The sequence below is a fragment of the Macaca nemestrina genome, chromosome 17 (assembly GCF_043159975.1).
Source record: "Macaca nemestrina isolate mMacNem1 chromosome 17, mMacNem.hap1, whole genome shotgun sequence".
NCBI classification, from domain to species: domain Eukaryota; kingdom Metazoa; phylum Chordata; class Mammalia; order Primates; family Cercopithecidae; genus Macaca; species Macaca nemestrina.
Window position 1 is genome coordinate 62,272,265 of NC_092141.1, and position 26,031 is coordinate 62,298,295.

A 26,031-nucleotide genomic window follows, 5' to 3' on the forward strand; every position below is an offset into this window, starting at 1 on the left:
TCTGGACAGACTCATGCCTGCCTCTCGGAACACCATGCATCACACACACTCCCAGGACCTGACATGCATAGGCACATAACCCAGAGCATACACTCACCTTCTCTGACCAGACTATAACTTACCATCTATCCTGAGACTTGGCTGAGAGAGAGAAAAAGCAACAGGAGGCAAAGAAAACAAGACCAGCCACTCAGGCACCACCCTTGGCTGATACAGTCCCATGGTGCTAGACAATGAGTGGCATCTCTTGCTGTGACCACAGGCAAGCTAATCCTCCACCCGAGGCCTCCTTTTCTTCATGTGTAAAATGAGGGACCCGAAGTTCCTTGTGGCTAGCTGTAATACACCTGACTCTCAGGCCTCTACCAGTTCTCTACAGACGGGTTGCTTTCTGTGAGAAACAGAACTGGCAGAGAGAGGCCTGGTAGAGTGAGAAGCAGGATGCAGAACAAAATCAAGGAGTGACTTCCAGAAAGGGACACGGGGTTCATATTCTGATCACCCAGTTTCCCTAGAAATGCTGTCAGATAACCCCTGGGGCAGCAGGAAGACCGAGTCACAAACTGGGCTGGATTGTTGGCCCGAAGCAGCTCCTAGAGGTCTGGGCATTATACCACTGGTACTCCCTATCCTGGCAGGACCCTCACTAACACCAGTGATGACAGTGAAAACAGTAACCTGCCCAAGACCAAGAAACCACAGAGACCTCAATTTACACGTGCACTTTTCTAAATGACAGGTCAAGATCTAAAACCCTAGCTCAGATTACGGTTCATCCATCTCCACCCAAAGGCACCTTCAGCCCCTCTGCCAAAGCAATGTAAAGTCTTGCTGGCCCTCTTTGTCATCGCTTGGTCTTGTGGGCAATTTCAAGCACTCACAAGTGAACCTAAAGAACTGAAATCCACAGGAAACCCAAGCTTGATCCTCCTTATTCCAAAATTCTAGTTAGTGAAGTTGGTGTTTCGGGTCCTTTGACTTCCTTTGCTCATTCCTAGTGTGGGGATTCATAAAGAAATGGTCAGAAGGCAAAGAGCAAGTGGTTGGAAAAGGGAGAAGAAAGACCCTGAACAAACACCACATAAACAGTCTTCCAGCTCAAACACCGTCAGCATCCAATTTCCTGGCAGGGGCTGTTGAACAATCTCAAAGCACCCTAAGGACCCAGGGGACCGATCTCTCCTATCTAGGGCCATAATCACTATGCATCATCACACCCTTGCAGCCACACAACAGATAAGTCAACATCTTTGAAATGATCACCTTCAAAAACTATGGGAAGTCATATTATTTCTACTATGAATAGTCCCTCCTTATAACCAGGCATCCTCTTCTCTCAAATGGTTAATAGCCATTCTCTCTTCTCCCTAACCCGGAGACACCTGGGTAAAGTGTCTGCTTCAAGGAAGCCTAAGCTTCTCCAGTTAATACATCTTGTTCAAGAGGAAAAAAAAAAGGAAACCCAGGGTGGAGTTCTACATTCAAGGGTAAGGAGGCCTGGAGGATAGGAAAATTTGAGCAGCCACAACAAACGATCAGAGAGGACTATTTGGGCAGACCACTGCTACTTGACAGAGCTGGCAGCCGGCTATAAGGAACAAGAGGAAATATACATGCAACAAATAGGGTGAGGGAGTAAGAGGAGAAGGTGCAGGGATGAAAGCGACTCCACTGCACCCAGGCCTTGCCTTTGCGCTCCAGGGCTGCCCCAAGCGAGCACGCCACACGCAGAAAGCCAGAAGGGCTGGAGGGAAGGGGAGGTGGCGACGGCAGACTACAGAGACACCAGGCCTCGCGTGGAGTGCGGGGAGTGTACACGGGGCCGAACGGCGTGCAAGGGTGGGGTGGGCGTGCAAGTGGCTTGGCGAGGGGTGGCAAGCGTCACCGGCAGGGCCTGCGGGGTAAAGGCCCAGGGCTGCGGGGGGCGTGGGAGCGCGCGGGGCCGCGCTCAGAGGGGCGCGCAGGAGCTGGTTACCGTGTGGTTCACCCCCCACATCAGGACGCTGAGGATCGGCTCGCTGGCCCGGAATAGCTTCACTTTCTGGCACACGAAATGCTTCTTCTTGGTCTTGGTCTTGCTGGCGCTGAGCGGCGCCACCGCCACCGCCGTGGTGCTGGTGCAGTTAGACGACATGCCCGGGGCGGCGGCGGCGGCGGCGGCGAAAGGGGGGCGGTGGAGACAGCGCACAAGCCAGCGGCCTCAGGCCTCCCCCGGACCGATCCCCACCCCCGCTCCCTTACCGCACCATGGTCGCGCCCGTCCCGTTACCTCCCCACCCCGCCCCGGTGGTTCCGTCCGCCCCACGCCCCGCCCTCCCGCCCCGCCCCGGGGAGCCGGCCGGCCCGCTCCGCACCCCGCCCCCAGGCGGTGCAGCAGCCCTGCCGTCCCCTGGCCCCGTCCTCCCCGCTCGCGTGGTACGGCCCGTCCCGTGGAGGCAGCGGCCGCCCCGCCCGCCCCTCCTCCCCGGGCCTGACAGAAACCCGCCTGGCCTCCGAACGCCTCGGGGCCCCGCACCGGAGCGGGAAGAGGAGGAGGGCTGGGCAGGCGTAGCTGTGGATCGTGGGAGGGGCTCCCCGCCTGGGCCCCCCAACGCCAGGGTTTGGCTCTTTCCCTCAACCCGAATGCCAAGATGGCGGCGACGCCACCGCTCCGGAAGGGAAGGAGGGGCGGGAATGCGAGGAGGGCGGGACGTACCATGCCCACCCCGGGGGAGAGGAGGGACGCAGCCAGGGGAAGAGGAAGTCCAGCCTGGAAAGCCAAGGAACGCCCCCTCGCTCCACCCAAGCGTGGATCTACCCACTCCGCTGGGTCCCGGGCGCGCTCCACCCGCGGGGCACGCCCCTTTCCCCCAGGGCCAATGAGAAGCAGGCCGGGAACATTGGTTTTTATGAATGGGCCCCGCGCCCACCCACCTGCTGCCTGGTCTCCCCGCAAAGGGTCAGAGCTCAGAGGCTGCCAGCACCTTCGGACACCTATCCCACTAATCGTCTTACTCTGGCTCATTTCGTAAAATATTTGAGTAAACTGCCCCACGCTTTGTTACATAATTCTCAGATGAGGGATCTCCATATATTCGACACAAATCACAGGTCAACGTTGTTCTTTCTGTATGGAAATTCGTAAATATGGTACCCCACAGGTGGTCGCTCTTTAAACAGTTACAAAAATAAATGTGGCCTTTATTACCAATTAATAAAATAAACATAATTAACCCCGGCATAAGGAAGCATGATGAAGTGATTAAATGAAAAAACTTACGTTACATTCTCTAGGGAAAGATCGGGTTTCAAGCATTACAGTGCCTGGCATCGTAAGTGTTGAAAAACAGAAATCCAAATACATTTTAAGCAGAATTAGGAATTAGCAGAACAAGGAAATCGCCCTGCTAATGTGCGGGTCAAGAGGGCCTAGGAGTTCATTGGTCAAATGAGGGCTTCTGGTGAAAGAATAGAGAAGGGAAAAGGAGTAAAGATAGAAGAGTGGCCCCTTGAGGGTTTTTTTTGTTTTTTTAGTACCTGACTGAAAGAGACTAGCAAACAACTCCTGAAAATCTGTAATTGTAATCTTCATTTCTTACACAGTAAGAAATGAAGCCGTGAAATAAAAAGCTTCCATTTTATTTTCCTTTAGGAGCCATGGAGCATATTGGCAATTTGGTTCTGACTCCTAAAATTATTTTACTATACCTTTACACTGCCTACATTGGAGACTGCAAGCAGTGGAAAAGAAGATACTCCAGATCCTGTCGATAAACCCAGGCTCCTCCTAAATCAGCCAGATTCAGAGAAAAACGAGCTGGCCTGCCTTATTTTATTCCTTGCCATCAAGGTTCAATGTGGTTCTATTACCCAGTAAAGTCACTGACCAAACAAGGTATTTTCACAAAGCTAACCTTTTTTAAAAGCATGTAAGAATTATACATTTGTACATATACACATTACACTTTTACATCCAAAGATCAAATAGTTAACAGTTCATTTAGGGCTGTTTGTATTGTTTGATTTTCCAGATTCTGTCACTCCCTTGGCTTTGACCTAACCTGACATCATTCTGTCACATTATCTTTTTTTTTTTTTTGAGACGGAGTCTCGCTCTGTCGCCCAGGCTGGGGTGCAGTGGCCAGATCTCAGCTCACTACAAGCTCCGCCTCCCGGGTTCCCGCCATTCTCCTGCCTCAGCCTCCTGAGTAGCTGGGACTACAGGCGCCCGCCACCTCGCCCGGCTAGTTTTTTTTTTGTACTTTTTAGTAGAGACGGGGTTTCACCGTGTTAGCCAGGATGGTCTTGATCTCCTGACCTCGTGATCCGCCCGTCTCGGCCTCCCAAAGTGCTGGGATTACAGGCTTGAGCCACCGCGCCCGGCCTATCTTTTTTTTTTTTAATTTTTTATTTTTTTTGAGACGAAGTCTCGCTCTGTTGCCCAGGCTGGAGTGCAGTGGTGCGATCTCGGCTCACTGCAAGCTCCGCCTCCCGGGTTCACGCCATTCTCCAGCCTCAGCCTCCCGAGTAGCTGGTACTACAGGCGTCCACCACCATGTCTGGCTAGTTTTTTTGTATTTTTAGTAGAGATGTGTTTTCACCATGTTAGCCAGGATGGTCTCGATCTCCTGACCTCGTGATCCACCTGCCTTGGCCTCCCAAAGTGCTGGGATTACAGGCGTGAGCCACCCCGCCCGGCAACATTATCTTCTGAATCAAGTAAACATGAATTTGTCTCGTAAGCATAATCTATCTGGGTGACACCAGAGAGGTTTCTGAAGGGTCTGGTGTACACTGAGGCAGTGAAATAGGTCTGTTGGCACAGGTAAGAAGGAAGTGGCATGATAAACATCACAACCCCAGGGAACGGCCTTCCAGAGCGGCACAAGCACTCCCACCAAGATGGTCCCGTGTCCACCCATTCAAGAGTCAAAACCCAAAGTTACTGAGTGTCCCACAAAGCAAGTTACACTAGCTCACAAAGGAAGTGAGCTGTTCCAGGACTCGATGGAGCAGGGTCACTTTGAACAGTGGTGGTTTGATATCTGTGAAAGAAGTCATTCGAACTCTTATAAAGAGAATTAAGGGGTCAGCAGCTTCCCTGGAAAATGCAGGAAAACCAATAAGAGAGGGGACAGTTTTCATCTTTTCATAAAGTTCTTCTCCAGAGCTAGCGAAGTTCTCTGTAGAGAGTAGATATTCCGCTTCACCCGATCCTCCAGGGAGGAAGTAGATGCACTCTCCAGCTTCATGCGGCTAGGAAGAGAAGACAGGCAAATGGAAGTCAAAAACATTTTCAATCGGTCAACTATTCTGGCAGTTTCAGAGGAAATGGGTTGTTAGCCATAGAGCAGCTGTAAAACCACAACCTCTTTTAAGCCCCCATAGATAACTTGAGTGACTCCACCTGGAACCAAATGTTTTTAAACCAGTGTCCATGAGGGAAAATGTATCTGTTTTGCAAAATAAGTCAAAGCCTCATTGGAAAAAGGCTTCCTGGGCCATGAATTCTTATTTAAAAGGAAGGTCAAGGAATTTCAATGATTTAGAAAATACCAAATTCACTTTTCCTCCCCTCAAATGAAAAACATCCCACTGTGTGGTCAGAAACGAGGAGTAGCAGCCAAGGTTACAATGCCTGTAACTAGCAGCCTCGTTGCACAAGGCTGGGCTCCATGTGCAAACACAGAAACACTGGAACGTGAACCACCTGCCAGCCTGCCATCTTAAGACCTTCCCCATGAAAGCCCCCGGCAGGAAGAAGATGCACTCACTGGATGAACTTCCCATCCCGGGAGTCCAGCTTCTCTAGCCTCTGCTCCCGTTCCTCATCTTTAGCGTGCCTCTTGAGGATGTTCAGTCTCTCCTCCTCCCGCCATTTGGCGTTTTCCATCATCTCTTGCCGTTTTCGCTCTAATTCCTCTGCGGAGAGTTTTCTGTTGAGCACAGAAACCATCCGATCAGGTCTCTCCCAGCAAAAAACACAGAAGTAGCACAAGAAGCACAGAAGCCAGGTAGCACCCCAAGCTCTCCAGTTCACTGCTCTCTCCAAGTGCAAGGCCAGCCTGAGTTTCCTTCTAACATCCTGGTCAGCAGGTTTCATACAAATTTCAAAGGCTTTCAGTAAAGTATTCCATAATCTCACTCAGTAATCTCTAGAGTGATTATTATGAAATATGAAATATGAAATAAATTGGGAACTAATCAGGAACCTAAACCTGTAGTAATTATATCCCAATGGTTTGCTCAACAATTTACCAAAGAACAGAAGTCTAGGTTATCCATGTAACTGTTAACATCTACCATCTAACTACCCATTGGAGACTAGAAATTCATGACACAGCCTGTGAGTACATTACTTTAGGACTAAGCTAGAAGCCAGAAGTTGAAGGAATAACTTAGCCTCAGAAAATAATAAATAGGGCCAGGCCTAGAGGCTCACGCCTGTAATCCCAGCACTTTGGGAGGCCGAGGCAGGCAGATCACCTGATGTCAGGAGTTTGAGACCAGCCTGGCCAATGTGGGGAAACCCTGTTTCTACTAAAATTACAAAAATAAGCCAGGTGTGGTGGTGTGTACCTGTAATCCCAGCTACTTGGGAGGCTGAGGCAGGAGAATCACTCGAACCTTGGAGGCAGAGGTTGCAGTGAGCCAAGATCGCACCACTGCACTCCAGCCTGGGCAACAGAGTGAGACTCTGTCTCAAAAAAAAAAAAAAAAAAAAAAAACCCTCCAAACAAAAAACAATTTACTATTAAAAATCTGCTTCAGAGGCCGGGCGCGGTGGCTCACGCCTGTAATCCCAGCACTTTGGGAGGCTGAGGCGGATGGATTACGAGGTCAGGAGATCGAGACCATCCTGGCTAACACAGTGACACCCTGTCTCTACTAAAGAATACAAAAAATTACAAAAACTGGGCATAGTGGCGAGCGCCTATAGTCCCAGCTACTGGGGAGGCTGAGGCAGAATGGCGTGAACCCAGGAGGCGGAGGTTGCAGTGAGCCGAGATTGCACCACTGCACTCCAGCCTGGGCGACAGAGCGAGACTCCATCTCAAAAAAAAAAATAATAATAAATAAATAAATAAATCTGCTTCAGAGATAATAAATGAAAGATATTAGAGCATTCAAATGAGAGTAGGAGACTTTAAAAAAAAAACGAAAATGACTGCCAGGCATAGTGGCTCTAGCCCGTAATCCCACCACTTTGGGAGGCTTAGGCAGGAGGATTGCTTGAGTCCAAGAGTTTGAGACCAGCCTAGGTAACAAAGTGAGACCTCCCATCTCTGCTAAAAAAAAAAAAAAATTTTTTTTTAATTAGCTGGGCGTGGTGGCATACCCTTGTACCCCCAACTAATTGGAAGGCTGAGTAGGGGGATCAGTTGAACCCAGGAGTTTGAGGCTGCAGTGAGCCATGATCGCCCCAATGCACTCCAACCTAGGCAACACAGTGAGACTTTGTAGGGAGAATAAAGAAGTTATCAAAGAAATAATACAAGAAAATTTCCTAGAACTCAAAGACATGGTTTAGATTGTAGGAAGCAAATACTGACACTAGGAAAAAATACACACATCATACAAGAAAGGAAATGTAACCTCTATATTCTGCTTGGCTTAGGAATGAAAAGTATCAGTAACAATATTTATATATCATACAAGTATGAATCCACATACTAATTGAACCAAAAATTCTGATATAACCATACTGAAAAGATAGGGATAGAAGAAACATGGGACAAGGAGTGTATGAAAGCTCATTTACACTAAGAGATTATTTACTATACCAGTAAGAAAATATCTGGGCTGGGCACATTGGCTCACGCCTGTAATCCTAGCACTTTGGGAGGCCAAGGCAGGCAGATCATGAGGTCAGGAGATCAAGACCATCCTGGCTAACACAGTGAAACCCCTGTCTCTACTAAAAATACAAAAAATTAGCTGGGCGTGGTGGCGGGCACCTGTAGTCCCAGCTACTCGGGAGGCTGGGGCAGGAGAATGGCGTGAACCTGGGAGGTGGAGCTTGCAGTGAGCCAAGATCGCACCACTGCACTCCAGCCTGGGCAACAGAGTGACACTCCGTCTCAAAAAAATAAAATAAAAAAATAAAACAGTAAGAATATATCTAAGATCTGGCCAGGTGCGGTGGCTCACACCTGTAATCCTAACACTTTGGGAGGCCAAGGCAGGTGGATTGCCTGAGCTCAGGAGTTCGAGACCAGCCTGAGCAACACATTGAAACCCCATATAAACTAAAAATACAAAAATTAGGGTCAGGTGCTGTGGCTCATGCCTGTAATCCCAACACTTCGGGAGGCCGCAGCGGGCAGATCACCTGATGTCAAGAGTTCAAGACCAGCCTGACCAATATGGTGAAACCTCATCTCTACTAAAAAATACAAAAATTAGCTGGGCATGGTGGCATGTGCCTGCAGTCCCAGCTACTCAAGAAGCTGAGGCAGGAGAATTGCTGGAACCCAGGAGGCAGATGTTGCAGTGAGCCAAGATCATGCCACTGCACAGCAGCCTGGGCAATAGAGCGAGACTCGATCTCAAAAAAAAAGGCTGGGCGCGGTGGCACTCTGGGAGGCCAAGGCAGGCAGATCACCTGAGGTTGGGAGTTCGAGATCAGCCTGACCAACATAGAGAAAGCCCGTCTCTACTAAAAATACAAAACTTAGCTGGGCGTGGTGGCGCATGCTGTAATCCCAGCTACTTGGGAGGCTGAGGCGAGAGAATCACTTGGGCCCAGGAGGCAGAGGATGTGGTAAGCCGAGATTCGGTCATTGCACTCCAGCCTCAGCAACAAGAGTGAAACTCCATCTCAAAAAAAAAAACAAAAAAATAGCTGGGCATGGCATCGTGTGCCTGTAGTCCCAGCTACTAGGGAGGCTGGGACAGAAGAATCACTTGAACCCAGGAGGCAGAAGTTGTAGTGAGCCAAGATTGTGGCACTGCACTCCAGCCTGAGAGACAGAGCGAGATGCTGTCTCAAAAAAAAAAAGAAGAAAGAAAGAAAAAAGAAAATATCTAGTATCTAAAATTGATGGATGAAGAGGCAGCAACATATTTGTATTTTTAGGAATACATAGTATGAAAAGAAACTACTGAAAAAGCTGAAAGTAGTTGCCTTTGGGTAGCATGACTGAAAGTGGGGTCAGGCAGAGCAAAGAACTACTAGCTTTTGTTTTTTTTTAATGTTTTTAAAATAATTTTTTTTAGAGATAGTGTCTTATTATGTGCTCAGACTGGTCTGGAACTCCTGGCCTCAAGTGATCCTCCTGCCTTGGCCTCTCAAACTGCTGGGATTACAGGTATGAGCCACCACACCCAGCAAGAATAATTGAGGGTTTTTTTTTTTTGTAATTTAAGAGACAGGGTCTTGCTCTGTCACCCAAGCAAAACTGCAGTGGCTTGATCATAGCTCACTGCAACCTTAATCCCTTGACCTTAAATGATCCTCCTTGCCTTAGCCTCCCAAAGCACTGGGATTACAAGCATGGACCACTGTGTCTGGCTTGGTTTTTGTAAAGAGATTTTTTTTTTTTTTTTGAGACGGAGTCTTGCTCTGTCACCCAGGCTGGAGGGCGGTGGCCGGATCTCTGCTCACTGCAAGCTCCGCCTCCCGGGTTTACGCCATTCTCCTGGCTCAGCCTCCCGAGTAGCTGGGACTACAGGCGCTCGCCACCTCGCCCGGCTAGTTTTTTGTACTTTTTAGTAGAGACGGGGTTTCACCGTGTTAGCCAGGATGGTCTCGATCTCCTGACCTCGTGATCCGCCCGTCTCGGCCTCCCAAAGTGCTGGGATTACAGGCTTGAGCCACCGCGCCCGGCCGAGATTTTTTTTTTTTTCTTTTTTTTGGAGACGAAGTCTCGCACTGTCGCCTGGGCTGGTGTGCAGTGGTGCGATCTCGACTCGCTGTAACCTCCGATACCTGGGTTCAAGCAATTCTCCTGTCTCAGCCTCCCAAATAGCTGGGATTACAGGCATGCGCCACCATGACCAACTAATTTTATATTTTTAGTAGAGACGGGGTTTCACCATGTTGGTCAGGATGATCTCTAACTCCTGACCTCAGGTGATCCACCCACCTCAGCCTCCCAAACTGCTGGGATTACAAGCATGAGCCACCACGCCCAGCCTTACCTTGCCCTTTCAATGTGCCTCACATGGCTAGAGGTAGGGGACGCAGACCCTTACAGGCTGACAAGATAAATAAAAGTTGGTTTGTTGAAAAGGTAATGATGGATTATCCATTTGCCCTGGTTTGGGCCCCTTCTAGATTCAGGCCTGCAGAATGTGAAGTTAATCAACTAGGCTCCTGACTCACCTGGTATATCCGGGAGCATGTCGCCTTTGGTAGACCTCTTTTTTAGGTGATGGGCTCCTAGTTTGGCCTGTCTCTCTCCTGTTCACCTTAGAGTTGTGCCTGTAACAGACACAGAGAGGAAAAAGCCTTTTTAATCCAGGGGCTTACATTGAATCTCTCAAACAATGCAAGATGAGCTAATGGTCTTAGAGGTATAATCTAAGCAGAGGGCACAAGTATGAGAAAAATAAAGGTATAGGGTTTGATGTCAGACTCACCCAGAGCTCCCAAAGCACAGTAGACACCTACAAATATGTAGCTTTGGATGCCTGAGCTTTACATAGAGGTGGAAAAAAAATGATGTAAAGGAAATACCAAAGCAAAGACATTTGGGAAAGTCGATGGATGGACATCTCCAAAAGCAAAAGCAAATGCCTGCAGGGACCATGCCCCCACAGTCACAGGTTATTTCCCAGTGAATCCCACACTCACGGTTTGCTGGGCCTTGGGGACCATGACCTTCTGCCCGGGGATCGAGACCTCCTGTCCCGGGACCCTGCTTCCCTGGTACTCTTCTTGCTTGCATGTCTGGGGGGTGAGTAGGAGGAGCTTCTGGATCTGGAATGGTTCTTCATCCCATGCCCTCTCTTTTGCTCGGCTGTCAGAGGACCCTGAAGACCCTGGTTACGGTCAGAGTTCCTGACCTACGTCATTAAGGAAAAGAGAAATTATTCACCTGGAAAATCCAGCGATTCAGGAGAAAATGCAGCCGGGCACGGTGGCTCACGTCTGTAATCCCAGCACTTTGGGAGGCCTAGGCGGGTGGATCACCTGAGGTCAGGAGTTTGAGACCAGCCTGGCCAACATGATGAAACCCCATCTCTACTAAAAATACAAAAATTAGCTGGGCCTGGTTGTAGGCACCTGTAATCCCAGCTACTCGGGAGGCTGAGGCAAGAGAATTGCTTAAACCCGGGAGGCATAGGTTGCAGTGAGTCGAGATCGCGCCACTGCACTCCAGCCTGGGCGACAGAGCAAGACTCCGTCTCAAAAGAAAAAAAGAAAAGGCAGTGAAACAGGAGATGTTACATAAGGAGCTCATTGGGCACACCAATATCATCACATAGAATTATCACAGAGAACTGTATAAACTTAGTTATCTGCAGAATCCCCTAAAAGAATCTCCTTCAGTCAGCCAGGTGCAGTCGTTCACACCTTTAATCCCAACACTTTGGGAGATGGAGGCAGGAGGACTGCCTGAGATCAAGAGTTTGACACCACTCAGAGCAACTAGTGAGACCCTGTCTCTACAAAATATTTAAAAATTAGTTGGGTATGGTAGGTCCAGCCTGGGCGACAGAGCGAGACTCCCTCTCAAAAAAAAAAAAAGAAAAGAATATACCTGGCTTGGGTCTTCACTATAGGTTAAGGAAGAGCAAGACGCAGAAGCATGGAGGACAGGACCTAAGGTTAAAAATACAGAAATACGAGGCCGGGCACAGTGGCTCACGCCTGTGATCCCAGAACTTTGGGAGGCTGACGCGGGCAGATAGCTTGAAGCCAGGAGTTCGAGACCAGCCTGACCAACATGGAGAAACCCCATCTCTACCAAAAATACAAAAATTAGCCAGGCATGGTGGCGGGCACCTGTAATCCCAGCTACTCAGGACAATCGCTTGAACCCAGGAGGCAGATGTTGCAATGAGCTGAGATTGCGCCACTGCACTCCAGCCTGGGCAACATGGAGAAACCCCGTCTCTACTAAAAATACAAAATCAGCTGGGTGTGGTGGCACATGCCTGTAATCCCAGCGACTCGGGAGGCTGAGGCAGGAAAATCGCTTGAACCCAGGAGGTCGAGGTTGCAGTGAGCTGAGATCGTGCCATCACACTCTAGCCTGGGCAAGAAGAGTGAAACTCCATCTCAAAAAAAACACAAAAATACAGAAATACAGAAGGCAAGCCAGGTGCCTTGAGCTTGCCCTTCCAGCTACTCAGAAGATTGCTTAAGCTCAGGAGTTTGAGACCAGCCTGGGCAAAATAATGATGCACTGCTACTCAAAAAAAAAAAAAAAAACAGCCGATTTATGTTTGTCAAAAATCATCAACCTATACACTTAGGCGAGGCACACTGGCTCACGCCTGTAATCCCAGCACTTTGGGAGACCAAGGCGGGAGGATCACCTGAGGTCAGGAGTTCAAGACCATCCTGGCCAACAGGCAAAACCCTGACTCTACTAAAAATACAAAAATTAGCTGGGCATGGTGGTGGGCATCTGTAATCCCAGCTACTTGGGAGGCTAAGGCAGAATAATAGCTTGAACCCAGGAGGCAGAGGTTGCAGTAAGCCAAGATCACGCCACTGTACTCCAGCCTGAGTGACAAGCGAGATTCTGTCTAAAAAAAAAAAAAAAACCACCTATACACTTAAAATATATGCATTTCATGTAAATTATTTGTAGAGGGATGGGTAGAATGCCTCAATGCCCCATTGGTGGTTTAGTCTCTCTGCTCAGAGGGTCGTCAGCCACAAGAAGATGCTCAGGGATAAGAAGGGACCTGTTTCCCAGCAGCCCAGGCTTCACTGCCCACCTCCCTGCTATCCACATTGTCCAAGTGGCATATCCCACAGTCCTATAGTCACTCCTTTCAAGGAGCCCACATCCCTACCTGTAAGCCATATCCAGGGACTTTGGACAAAACAGGGGAGGAATTTGCCATCCTCTTCTGAGATCTAAGAGATTAAAATACACAGTCATTGAAAAAGAAAATACATACAGGTCCAATTTAAGTATCTTATGCTGAACCATGCTTCTTGCTTCCAATGTGACCTTTCCGCCTCCCAGCTGTTACCTGGCAGTACGTTTCTCTATTTGAACTGTTTATGCCGAAAGATGCATCAGCACAGTCAAATTTTCCTGTGAAAAAGTGTGGGCCTCGCTTCTAAGCCCCAACGCCTGAAGACATTCTCCTCTCACTTCATGCTGCTATTCCGGGGATGAATAGTGACTCAGCAGCGGCGGAGCTGACTGCTCCCACGGGAAGACACGCAGAATGGGACCACATGGGCCACCATCCATTAAAAATAGCATATATAAAGCCCACTTCAGTCTTGAAGGAATCCTAAGCTGAGATGAAACAGTCACCCCCAGGATGTCTGACCTACCTAAGACCTACTAGGCTAAAGTCAGCTCCATTAAAGGTCTCTCTCCAGCAGCATGGCCGAGATACCCACTCACATTTAGCATCTCCAAGGAACTCTAGCATTAGATGGCAAGCTCTGTGGGCACGGGGCCCATGTTCAAGTATTCATTACTGAATGCCCAGTACCTGGCAGCTCCCAGCACAGGGCAGGTGTTCATGTCTGTGGAATGAATGAGTGAATGAGCAAGCGAATCAACGAGAAGGGAGGCCAGTCGCCACATGCTCACCTCCCTGCACTGTGCTCATCCTCACTGCTGGAACGATCACTACTCGAGCTTCTGTGCTTATGTTTCTTGTGCTTCTTTTTCTTCTCCTTCTTTTTCTTCTTCTCCTTTTTTTCCAGACTCATTTGCAACTGGAAAATGCCGAGAACACAAACACACAAGATTACTGAGACCAGCCAGTGCCTGTAATTCCAGCACTTTGGGAGGCCAAGTCGAGCAGATCATCACTTGAGATCCGGAGTTGGAGACCAGCCTTGCCAACATGGCAAAACCCCGTCTCTACTAAAAATACAAAAATTAGCTGGGCACCTGTAATGGCAGCTACTTGGGAGGCTGAGGTACAAGAATCACCTGAACCGGGAGGCAGAGGTTGTAGTGGGCCGAGATTGTGCCACTGCACTCCAGCCTGGGCGACAGAGTGAAACTGTGTCTCAAAAAAAAAAAAAAAAAAAAAGATTACTGGCTGGGCATGGTGGCTCACTCCTGTAATCCCAGTACTTTGGGAGGCTGAGGCGGGAGGATCACAAGGTCAGAAGTTCAAGATCAGCCTGGCCAATATGGTGAAACCCCATCTCTACTAAAAATACAAAAATTAGCAGGGTGTGGTGATGTGTGCTTGTAGTCCCAGTTACTCAGGAAGCTGAGGCAGAAGAATCACTTGAACCCAGGAGGCAGAGGTTGCAGTGAGCCGAGATCGCACTGCTGCACTCTAGCAGCCTGGGTGACAGAGTGAGACTCCATCTTATTAAAAGAAAAAAAAAAAAAAAAAGCCCAGGCACGGTGGCTCACACCTGTAATCCCAGCACTTTGGGAGGCCGAGGTGGGCAGATCACGAGGTCAGGAGATCGAGACCATCCTGGCTAACACAGTAAAACACCATCACTACTAAAAACACAAAAAATTAGCTGGGCGTGGTGGCAGGCACCTGTAGTCCCAGCTACTCGGGGGGCTGAGGCAGGAGAATGGTGTGAACCCAGGAGGCGGAGCTTGCAGTCAGCTGAGATCACGCCACTGCACTCCAGCCTGGGCAACAGAGTGAGACTCCACCTCCAAAAAAAAAAAAAAAAGATTACTGAGACCCCAGTCAGTCTCCTTTGAGGGGCGTGGCTCATGCACAAACTGCCTGACTCCATGCCTCTGGGTCTACAGAAGTCTAGGACATTATGGGGGTTCCCTGTCAACACACCAGGGGAAGGGTCTTAACCCAGGCTGTGCACTAACAACCCCAACTACTGAACTGGTATCTGGTAGGTGAGACTAGGAATTTGTGTTTTTAAACAGTCACCAAAACCACTGCCTAGGAGTTTCCATTCTGTGTCAAAGGAATTCCCATTCCATTGAAAGCAGTCAGGAACTGCAAGGTCAAGCTTTAATTTTCCTTACCAACTGATCCAAGACACAATTACATAATATGTCATGTGAATAAGTGGGCCCTAGAAGCCTTTTTTTTTTTTTTTTTTGAGACAGAGTTTCGCTCTTCTTGCCCAGGCTGGAGTGCAATGACACGATCTTAGCTCACTGCAACCTCCATCTCCTAGGTTCAAGCGATTCTCCTGCCTTAGCCTCCCCTTAGCTGGGATTACAGACATGCACCACCACCCCGGCTAATTTTGTATTTTTAGTAGAGACTGGGTTTCTCCATGTTGGTCAGGCTGGTCTTGAACTCCCGACCTCGGGTGATCCACCCACGCCCAGCCCCCTGGAAACTTTATACCATGACCAAGGGCATCCTCGGACCTCCTGAACACACCGAATGGTAATGCTTTCCACACGCTTAGCCCACACTCTTTTTCTGGAAAAATGACATCACATGGTGCATTCTCCCACCCAAAAGACTTTCAACCAAAATCAAGTTTAATTAAGCTTAACAAATTAAGATTACATAAAATAACCAGCCTCACCAATATGAAGAAACCCCATCTCTACTAAAAATACAAAATAAGCTGGGCGTGGTGGCACATGCCTGTAATCCCAGCTACTAGGGAGGCTGAGGCAGGAAAATCACTTGAACCCAGGAGATGGAGGTTGCGGTGAGCCGAGATCGCACCATTGCACTCCAGCTTGGGCAACAAGATTGAAACTCCGTCTCAAAAAAAGAAAAAGATTACATAAAATAGCCACGAGATGGTCTCTAAAAGACAAAAGTTTTAGAGGCCATTCTGTTTTCCCCCGGTAAGTTGAGAGTAAATGGAGAGAGGTTCTCACGTTATATGGCTAAAAGATGCTCTTGGTGCTTATCTGATACACTACTTACCAATTCTTTGATTTTCTTCATTTTCACTGGATTATTTAATACCTCTCGTTTTTTCTCCTCCTCCTTCTTCCTAAATAGAGATAATTATAAAATTCATGACTATTTCTTTTCTCCAAATTCTATGGAGTATGACCCGGGTGTGGTGGTGTGCACACCTGTAATCCCAGCTACTTGGGAGACTGTGGGAGGAGAATCGCTTGAACCTGGGAGGCGGAGATTGCAGTGAGCCAAGATCATGCCACTGCACTCCAGCCTGGGCGATAGAGCAAGACTCTTGTCTCTAAAAAAAAAAAAAAAAAAAAAAAATCTACATGATGATGGGGCTGGGTGCAGTGGCTCATCTCACACCTGTAATCCCAACACTCTGGGAGGCTGAGGCAGGCAGATCACTTGAGGTCAGAAGTTCAAGATCAGCCTCGCCAACATGGTGAAACCTCGTCTCTAACAAAAAAAACCCCACAAAAATTAGCCAGGTGTGGTAGCACACACCTACAGTCCTGGCTACTCGGGAGGCTGAGGTGGGAGAATAACTTAAACCCAGGAGGCAGAGGTTGCAGTGAGCTGAGATTGTGCCATTGCACTCCAGTCTGGGTGACAGAGTGAGACCCTGTCTCAAAATAAATAAATAAATAAATAACTACATGATGGTGTCAAAGCCAAAAATCTCCCCCAAATATAAGAGATTGTCTCAAAAAAAAAAAAAAAAAAAGAGTCATGCTCAGTCGTCCAGGCTGCAGTACACTGGCATGATCACGGCTCACTGCAGCCTTGATCGCCTGGGCTCAAGTGATACTGCCACATCAGCTTCCCAAGTAGCTGGGACTATAGGCACCCACCACCATGCCCAGCTAATTTTTGTATTTCTTATAGAGATGGGGTTTCACCATGTTGCTCAGGCTGATCTCAATTTCTTGGGCTCAAGCAATCCATCCATCTCAGCCTCGCTAAGTGCTGGGATTACAGGTGTGATCCACTGTACCCAGCTGTAAGTTGTTTTTGATAGGTATAGAATTTCAATTCAGAATGGCGAAAGAGTTCTGGAGACGGGCTGTGGTGATGGTTGCCCAACACTGTGAATGTATTTATTTATTTATTTTGAGACAGAGTCTTGCTCTGTTGCCCAGGCTGGAGTGCAGTGGTACAATCTCAGCTCACTGCAAGCTCCGCCTCCCGGGTTCACACCATTCTCCTGCCTCAGCCTCTCGAGTAGCTGGGACTACAGGCGCCCGCCACCACGCCCGGCTAATTTTTTGTATTTTTAGTAGAGACGGGGTTTCACCATGTTAGCCAGGATGGTCTCAATCTCCTGACCTTGTGATCCACCGCCTCGGCCTCCCAAAGTGCTGGGATTACAGGCACAAGCCACTGCGCCCAGCAACACTGTGAATGTATTTAATACACTGAACTGTACATATGAAAATGGTTAAAATGGGACATTCTATGTTATGTATATTTTACCACGATAAACTAAGACACTAAAAAAATGGGACAAAATATTTGCAACCTATACAATATCTTTGATAAATAACTATTTTTTCTTTTGTTTTATTCCAGGATATGGTTAAGATAAATAACTTTAAAGATAATTTGCAAAAGAAAAACTGTAATTAGGCCAGACATGGTGGCTCATGCCTGTAATCCCAGCACTTAGGGAGGCCGAGGTGGGCGGATGACCTGAAGTCAGGAGTTGGAGACCAGCCTGGCCAACATGGCAAAACCCCATTTCTAATAAAAATACAAAAATTAGCCGGACGTGGTGGTGGGCACCTGTAATCCCAACTATTTGGGAGGCTGAGGCAGGTAGAATTGCTTGAACCCAGGAGGTGGAGGTTGCAGTGAGCTGAGATCGCGCCACTATACTCCAGGCTGGGCAACAGAGCAAGACTCCGTCTCAAAAAAAGAAAAGAAAAGAAAAGAAAAAAAACTGTAAATAAAAAATAAACATATTTAAACGTTGAATCTTATATACTGGAATTAAAATGCAAACTAAACTAAAATAAATAATAATATGCACAGTCTATCTTCATTTAGCACCCAAACTGCAACTCTAATATTACATACTAGGGTTTCAAGTAAGATTTGCAAGTTTCTTTTTGAAGCGTTCTTCTTCCCTTCCCCTCACCACCTGAAAAAAGAAATGTGGGTAAGAAGGCCTGTTCACCCACTTGGCCAGCACTACACATATTCCCAAGCTTCTAAGAAGGTGACAACCTTTTTCACCTTGTTTCTGACTCCTATTTTTGTTTAAGGGCCAAAGGTAAATGAATAAAGCTGGGCTCGTGCATTGGCCAGTATCTTTGCATATGGCCTAGGTCAGGCAGGCACACTTACTAGAGCCTCCTTCCCAGCATCAGGAAGCCCAAATGGAAACAAATCATTTATATGGCAGATAAAAGCAAAGGGAAAACTGTAAAGCAAGAGAATCAATGGCCTTAGCAGGGTCTCAGAGCATCTGCAACAAACCCCCTTCCCAGCCCCCCATTAGTACCTGATGATGAACAGTGGGTCCTCCCGGATCTTGCTGGCCATGTCAAGAAGGGAATTGGCACCTGATGGGGCAAAGATAGAGCCTGGGAGGAGTCCTGTTTCAGAAGAGCAGCCTGCCTCCTTCTCCTCCATCTTCTCAAAAACATATTTGTCAATGGGGCGCCCCAGCAGGTACTCATCACGGTTCACCATCCCACCAGGACCCTGGTACATCCAGTCCAACTTTTCTTCTTTTTTCCTGGTTCAAGGGAAGAAAAAGAAATAGAATTTCTTTAAAAAGCAGACTTCCGCAAACCTACACATAAAACCTGAACACAAGGGAGAGAGAACCACAGCTGATCAGAGAATTCATTCTACTGGCACCTACCATGCAATAAACACAGCACCCTGGCAGTGGCCGGCATCAAGAAATAGTGTGGGTTGAGGGCCGGGTGCCGTGGTTCACTACTGTAATCCCAGCACTTTGGGAGGCAGAGGCGGGCAGATCACGAGGTCAGGAGATCGAGACTATCCTGGCTAACACGGTGAAACCCTGTCTCTACTAAAAAATACAAAAAAATTAGCCAGGCGTGGTGGCAGGCGCCTTGTAGTCCCGGCTACTCAGGAGGCTGAGGTAGGAGAATGGCGTGAATCTGGGAGGCGGAGCGTGCAGTGAGCCGAGATCACGCCACTGCACTCCAGCCTCCGTGACAGAACAAGACTCCGTCTCAAAAAAAAAAAAAAAGAAAAGAAATAGTATGGGTCGGCCGGGCGCGGTGGCTCAAGCCTGTAATCCCAGCACTTTGGGAGGCCGAGACGGGCGGATCACGAGGTCAGGAGATCGAGACCATCCTGGCTAACACAATGAAACCCCGTCTCCACTAAAAATACAAAAAAATTAGCCGGGCGTGGTGGCGGCGCCTGTAGTCCCAGCTACTCGGGAGGCTGAGGCAGGAGAATGGCGGGAACCCGGGAGGCGGAGCTTGCAGTGAGCCGAGATCGCGGCACTGCACTCCAGCCTGGGCGACAGAGCGAGACTCCGCCTCAAAAAAAAAAAAAAAAAAAAAATAGTATGGGTCGCGTTCTGTGGCTCATGCCTGTAATCCCACCACTTTGGGAGGCTGAAGCGGGCGGATCACTTGAGGTCAGGAGTTCGACACTAGCCTGGCCAACATAACAAAACCCGGTCTCTACTAAAAATACAAAACATTAGCCAGGCATGGTGGTGGGTGCCTGTAATCCCATCTATTCGGAGGGGTGAGGCAGGAAAATCACTTGAACCTGGGAGGCAGAGGTTGCAGTAAGATGACGCCACTGCACTCCTGCCTGGGTGACGGAGCCAGACCTTGTCTCAAATAAATAAATAAATGGTGCCTGTCCTCATGAGGCTTACGAGTGAATGGAGAGAGAATATTCACACACATAAAGCAATTTATAAGGAAAACCAGTGTTCCTCAACATGGGGCGTGGATCTTGGCTCAGAGCTCCTCAAGTGTCCTTTACAAGGTCTTTATATTTTGCTTTCATTTCCAAGATGACCTAAAACACTGAACAAGCACATTCTACACCACCATCTTACCATCAAGAACAATTTCAGTGACCACATACGCAGTTGCATTGATTGTGCATCTTGGTGCTCGCGGGCACTCAGACACCAGCGGTAACACTACACATTCGAGGGCATGATGGGAAAAAATCAGAGGTAACTGAGTAAGTGACACTTTCAAGCCAAAAGAGCCAAACACTGAATACATGAATCATTAGGTAACTATCTGGGATTCACAAGTGAATAAACCCTGATCTCGCCATCTAGGGGCCAAATTAAGTCACAGCATCATGCCACACAAACATTTCCCTGGGGTTCTGGGAGAAAAAGTGGTGAGAAAGTCGAACCCTCATACCACAGACAGTAAAGGCAGGCTACATTCATAAGAGCATGCGTGGAAGCAGCCAACACTACATTCACACTGCAAGCAGAAAAGTAGTTTCATCGACAGTATTATCTATAACCTGAAATTAAATGTTTTTTGAATATGACTTTTTTGTGCTTTTTTAATTTTTTATTTATTTTTTTTGAGACGGAGTCTCGCTCTGTCACCCAGGCTGGAGTGCAGTGGCTGGATCTCAGCTCACTGCAAGCTCCACCTCCCGGGTTTACGCCATTCTCCTGCCTCAGCCTCCCAAGCAGCTGGGACTACAGGCGCCCGCCACCTCACCCGGGTAGTTTTTTGTATTTTTTAGTAGAGATGGGGTTTCACCGTGTTAGCCAGGATGGTCTCTATCTCCAGACCTCGTGATTCGCCCGTCTCGGCCTCCCAAAGTGCTGGGATTACAGGGTTGAGCCACCGCGCCCGGCCATTTTTTTTTTTTTTTTTTTAAGACACAGGGTCTCACTCTGTCACCCAGGCTGGAATGCAGTGGTGCGATCATGGCTCACTGAAGCCTTGAACTCCTGGGCTCAAAAATCCTCCTGCCTCAGCCTCCCAAGTAGCTGGGACTACAGGGATGCACCACCATGCCTCCCTGATTTTTTCTTTTTTCTTTTTTCTTTTTTCTTTTTTTGAAACGGAGTCTTGCTCTGTCACCCAGGCTGGAGTGCTGTGGCCAGATCTCAGCTCACTGCAAGCTCCGCCTCCTGGGTTTACGCCATTCTCCTGCCTCAGCCTCCCGAGTAGCTGGGACTACAGGCGCCCGCCACCTCGCCCGGCTAGTTTTTTGTATTTTTTTAGTAGAGATGGGGTTTCACCATGTGAGCCAGGATGGTCTCGATCTCCTGACCTCGTGATCCGCCCGTCTCAGCCTCCCAAAGTACTAGGATTACAGGCTTGAGCCACCGCGCCCGGCCAATTTTTTCAATGCTTATAGAGATGGGACTTGCCATGTTGCCCAGGCTGGTCTCAAACTACTGGCCTCTAGTGATCCTCCTGCCTCAGCCTCCCAAAGTGCTGGGATTAGTGGTGAGGCACCGTGCCCAGCCTGAATATGACCTTTTAAATGTGTATACTTGTTTTTGAGGCTATGTAACAACTGTGAGCATAAAGAATGTTTTCCTAGGTGCATGCTTGGACATTTTTAGTAAGAATAATTTAAACCAACACTGGACAGCCATGACTCTTTTTCTTTTTTTTCCCAGATGAAGTCTCACTCTGTTGCCCAGGCTGGAGTACAGTGGTGCAATCTTGGCTCACTGCAACCTCTGCCTCCCGGGTTCAAGTGATTCTCCTGCCTCAGCCTCCTGAGTAGCTGGGACTATAGGCATATGCCACCAAGACTGGCTAATTTTTCATACTTTTAGTAGATGGGGTTTTACCACGTTGGCCAGGCTGGTCTCGATCTCCTGATCCCATCATCTGCCCGCCTTGGCCTCCCAAAGTGCTGGGATTACAGGCATGAGCAACCGCACACAGCCCCAAGACCCTTTAGAATTTTTTTTTCATATTAAAAAAATGAGTCTGAGAAACACTGTAGTCTATAATTAAGAATTGATCAGCTGGGCGCAGTGGCTCACACCTGTAATCCTAGCACTTTGGGAGGCCAAGACAGGCTGATCATGGGGTCAGGAGATTGAGATCAGCCTGGCTAACACGGTGAAATCCTGTCTCTACTAAAAATACAAAAAACTAGCCAGGCATGGTGGTACATGCCTGTAGTCCAAGCTACTCGGGAGGCTGAGGGAGAAGAATCGCTTGAACCTGAGAAGCAGAGGTTGCAGTGTGCTGAGATCCCACCATTGTACTCCAACCCGGGTGACAGTACGAGACTCGGTCTCAAAAAAACAGAATTGATCATGGGGCCAGGCACAGCGGCTCACATCTGTAATCCCAGCACTTTGTTTTTTTTGTTGTTGTTGTTTTTTTTTTTGAGACGGAGTCTCGCTCTGTCGCCCAGGCTGGAGTGCAGTGGCCGGATCTCAGCTCACTGCAAGCTCCGCCTCCCGGGTTCCCGCCATTCTCCTGCCTCAGCCTCCCCAGTAGCTGGGACTACAGGCGCCCACCACCTCGCCCGGCTAGTTTTTTTCTATTTTTTAGTAGAGACAGAGTTTCACCGTGTTAGCCAGGATGGTCTCGATCTCCTGACCTCGTGATCCGCCCGTCTCGGCCTCCCAAAGTGCTGGGATTACAGGCTTGAGCCACCGCGCCCGGCCAATCCCAGCACTTTGGGAGGCCTAAGCGGGCAGATCACTTCAGGTCAGGAGTTTGAGACCAACCTGGCCAACATGGTGAAATGCCATCTCTACTAAAAATACAAAAAAATTAGGCCGGGCACAGTGACTCACGCCTATAATCCCAGCACTTTGGGAGGCCAAGACGGGCAGACCACGAGGTCAAGAGATTGAGGCCATCCAGGCCAACATGATGAAACCTTGTCCCTACTAAAAATACAAAAATTAGCTGGGCCTGGTGGCGCGCACCTGTAGTCCCAGCTACTCAGGAGGCTGAGGCAGGAGGATTGCTTAAACCCAGGAGGCAGAGGTTACAGTGAGCCGAGATCGCACCATTGTTGTCTCCAAAAATGGAGATTGTTGGACTACAGGGATGCACCACCATGCCTCCCTGATTTTTTATTTTTTCAATGTAGTCCCAGCTACTTGGGAGGCTGAGGCAGGAGGATTTTTGAGCCCAGGAGTTCAAGGCTGCAGTGAGCCATGATCGCACCACTGTATTCCAGCCTGGGTGACAGAGTGAGACCCTGTGTCTTAAAAAAAAAAAGAACAAAATAAAATAAATAACAAAAATAAAACCAGCCAGGTGCCATGGCTCACGCCTGTAATCATAGCACTTTGGGAGGCCAAGGCAGGCAGATCACCCAAGGTCAAGAATTCGAGAACAGCCTGGCCAGTATGGTGAAACCTCATCTCTACTAAAAATACAAAATTTGGCCGGGCGCGGTGGCTCAAGCCTGTAATCCCAGCACTTTGGGAGGCCAAGACGGGCGGATCACAAGGTCAGGAGATCGAGACCATCCTGGCTAACACGGCGAAATCCCGTCTCTACTAAAAACACAAAAAATTAGCCGGGCGAGGTGGCGGCGCCTGTGGTCCCAGCTACTCGGGAGGCTGAGGCAGGAGAATGGCGGGAACCCGGGAGGCGGAGCTTGCAGTGAGCTGAGATCTGGCCACTGCACTTCAGCCTGGGCGACAGAGCAAGACTCCGTCTCAAAAAAAAAAAATAAAATAAAATAAAAAATAAATAAATAAATAAATAAATAAATAAAAATACAAAATTTAGCCGGTGGTGGTGGGCACATGCCTATAGTCCCAACTACTTGGGATGCTGAGGCAGGAGAATCGCTTGAGCCGGGGAGCTGGAGGTTGCAGTGAACCGAGATCGTGCCATTCCATTCTAGCCTGGACGACAGAGTAAGACTCTGTTTCAAAAAAAAAAAAAAAATTGGCCGGGCGCGGTGGCTCAAGCCTGTAATCCTAGCACTTTGGGAGGCCCAGACGGGCGGATCACGAGGTCAGGAGATCGAGACCATCCTGGCTAACACAATGAAACACCGTCTCCACTAAAAATACAAAAAAATTAGCCGGGCGTGGTGGCGGCGCCTGTAGTCCCAGCTACTCGGGAGGCTGAGGCAGGAGAATGGCGGGAACCCGGGAGGCGGAGCTTGCAGTGAGCCGAGATCGCGCCACTGCACTCCAGCCTGGGCGACAGAGCGAGACTCCGCCTCAAAAAAAAAAAAAAAAAAAAAATTAAGGAAAAAGAAGGAATCGTGTATAAAGTCAGGAGGACCAGGAACCTGTGGTCAAAGGAGCAACAGATTTCCAGGGGAAACACAACAGGATCAAATACAAATGGACGGGAACAATGAAGATAGGGCCAGGCGCGGTGGCTCACGCCTATAATCCCAACACTTTGGGAGGCCAAGGCAGGCTTGAGGTCAGGAATTCGAGACCAGCCTGGCCAAAAGGCAAAACTGTCTCTACAAAAATATGAAAATTAGCCCAATATGGTGGTGCACGCCTGTAATCCCAGCTAGTCAGTAGGCTGAGGCAGGAGAATCGCTTGAACCCAGGAGGGAGAGGTTACAGTGAGCCAAGATCACACCTCTGCACTCCAGCCTGGGTGATACAGCCAGACTCCATTTCAAAAAAAAAAAGAATGAAGATGGAAACTGCTATAAAATAATAACTGTGGCCGGGCGCAGTGGCTCACGCCTGTAATCTCAGTACTTTGGGAGGCCGAGGCGGGTGGATCACGAGGTCAGGAGAGCGAGACCATCCTGGCTAACACGGTGAAACGCCATCTCTACTAAAAATACAAAAAACTAGCCAGGCGTGGTGGCGGGCGCCTGTAGTCCCAGCTACTTGGGAGGCTAAGGCAGGAGAATGGTGTGAACACGGGAGGCGGAGATTGTAGTGAGCCCAGATCGCACCACTGCACTCCAGCCTGGGCAACAGAGGGAGACTTCATCTCAAAAAAAAAGAAAATAGTAACTGTATGGATCTATCTACTCTTTTTTTTTTTTTTTTTTTTTTTTGAGATGGAGTCTTACTCTGTCGCCCAGCCTGGAGTGCAGTGGCCAGATCTCAGTTCACTGCAAGCTCCGCAGTTCACTGCAAGCTCCGCCTCCCGGGTTTACACCATTCTCCTGCCTCAGCCTCCCGAGTAGCTGGGACTACAGGCACCCGCCACCTTGCACAGCTAGTTTTTCGTATTTTTTAGTAGAGACAGGGTTTCACTGTGTTAGCCAGGATGGTCTCGATCTCCTGACCTTGTGATCCGCCCGTCTCGGCCTCCCAAAGTGCTGGGATTACAGGTGTGAGCCACCGCGCCAGGCCCTATCTACTCTTTTTTTGTTTGTTTTTTTCTGTTGCCCAGGCTAGAGTGCAATGGCATGATCTCAGCTCACTGCAACCTCCACCTCACAGGTTCAAGCGATTCTCCTGCCTCAGCCTCCTGAGCAGCTGGAATTACAGCTGTGCACCATCAAGCCCGGCTAATTTTTGTATTTTTAGTTGAGACAGGGTTTCACCATGTTGGTCAGGCTGGTCTCAAACTCCTGACCTTGTGATCCGCCCACCTCGGCCTTCCAAAGTGCTGGGATTACAGGCGTGAGCCACCGCACCCAGCAATAATTTTCATTATTTTCAGTAAAGATGGGGTTTCGCCATGTTGGCCAGGCTGGTCTCAAACTCCAGACCTCAAGTGATCCACCCACCTCAGCCTCCCAAAATGCTGGGATTAAAGGCGTGAGCCACTGCCCCTAGCCTCTATCTAGTTTTAAAAGGACTCAACTAATATCAGGCCCACTCACGCCCTCTCATGAGAGAACACATCGCATAGCTGAGATCCAGAGCCACAGGATTTGGCCTCTGGATAACTCTGGGCTAGTTCCTTCTGTGCACTTCTGTATCCTCATCTCTAAAATGGAGCTATAGTGTTGGCAACATAGCAAGACTCCACCTCTACAAAAAATGCGTGTAGTCCCAGCTACTCTGGAGGCTGAGGCAAGAGGATCACTTAAGCCCAAGGGTTAAGCCTGTAGTGAACTATGGTTGTACCACTACACACTAGCCTGGGCAACAAAGCAAGACCCTATTTCAAAAGAAATAAAAAATAGGGTGGGTACAGTGGCTCATGTCTACACCTATAA

At 48.7% G+C, this 26,031-nt stretch overlaps 2 protein-coding genes across 5 annotated transcripts in view; both read right to left on the bottom strand.

Moving 5' to 3' along the window:
- Positions 1–2,267, bottom strand: part of LOC105472427 (phosphatidylinositol-5-phosphate 4-kinase type 2 beta) — a 40,521-nt gene extending 38,254 nt beyond the window's left edge. For 2 of the 4 annotated variants that reach the window (XR_011615801.1, XR_011615800.1), the window contains exon 1: positions 1,976–2,230. Coding sequence is in view for 2 of the 4 variants with exons in the window: in XM_071083048.1 (XP_070939149.1) it covers positions 1,976–2,134 (159 nt within the window). In the remaining 2 variants the exon portion in view is untranslated. Of the gene's footprint in view, positions 1–122; positions 147–1,975 lie in introns of those variants that run through there. The other 2 variants (XM_071083048.1, XM_071083049.1) reach the window with 2 other exon arrangements.
- Positions 2,268–2,345: 78 nt separating this feature from the next.
- LOC105472271 (CWC25 spliceosome associated protein homolog) overlaps positions 2,346–26,031 on the bottom strand; it is a 34,291-nt gene continuing 10,605 nt past the window's right edge. The window contains exons 3-10 of the mRNA XM_011725357.3: positions 18,455–18,691; positions 15,967–16,036; positions 13,716–13,843; positions 12,955–13,018; positions 10,778–10,989; positions 10,307–10,405; positions 5,754–5,915; positions 2,346–5,235 (exon numbers count right to left, since the gene is read on the bottom strand). Coding sequence (XP_011723659.1) covers positions 5,121–5,235; positions 5,754–5,915; positions 10,307–10,405; positions 10,778–10,989; positions 12,955–13,018; positions 13,716–13,843; positions 15,967–16,036; positions 18,455–18,691 — 1,087 coding nt within the window. The 3' untranslated portion in view covers positions 2,346–5,120. The remainder of the gene's footprint in view (positions 5,236–5,753; positions 5,916–10,306; positions 10,406–10,777; positions 10,990–12,954; positions 13,019–13,715; positions 13,844–15,966; positions 16,037–18,454; positions 18,692–26,031) is intronic.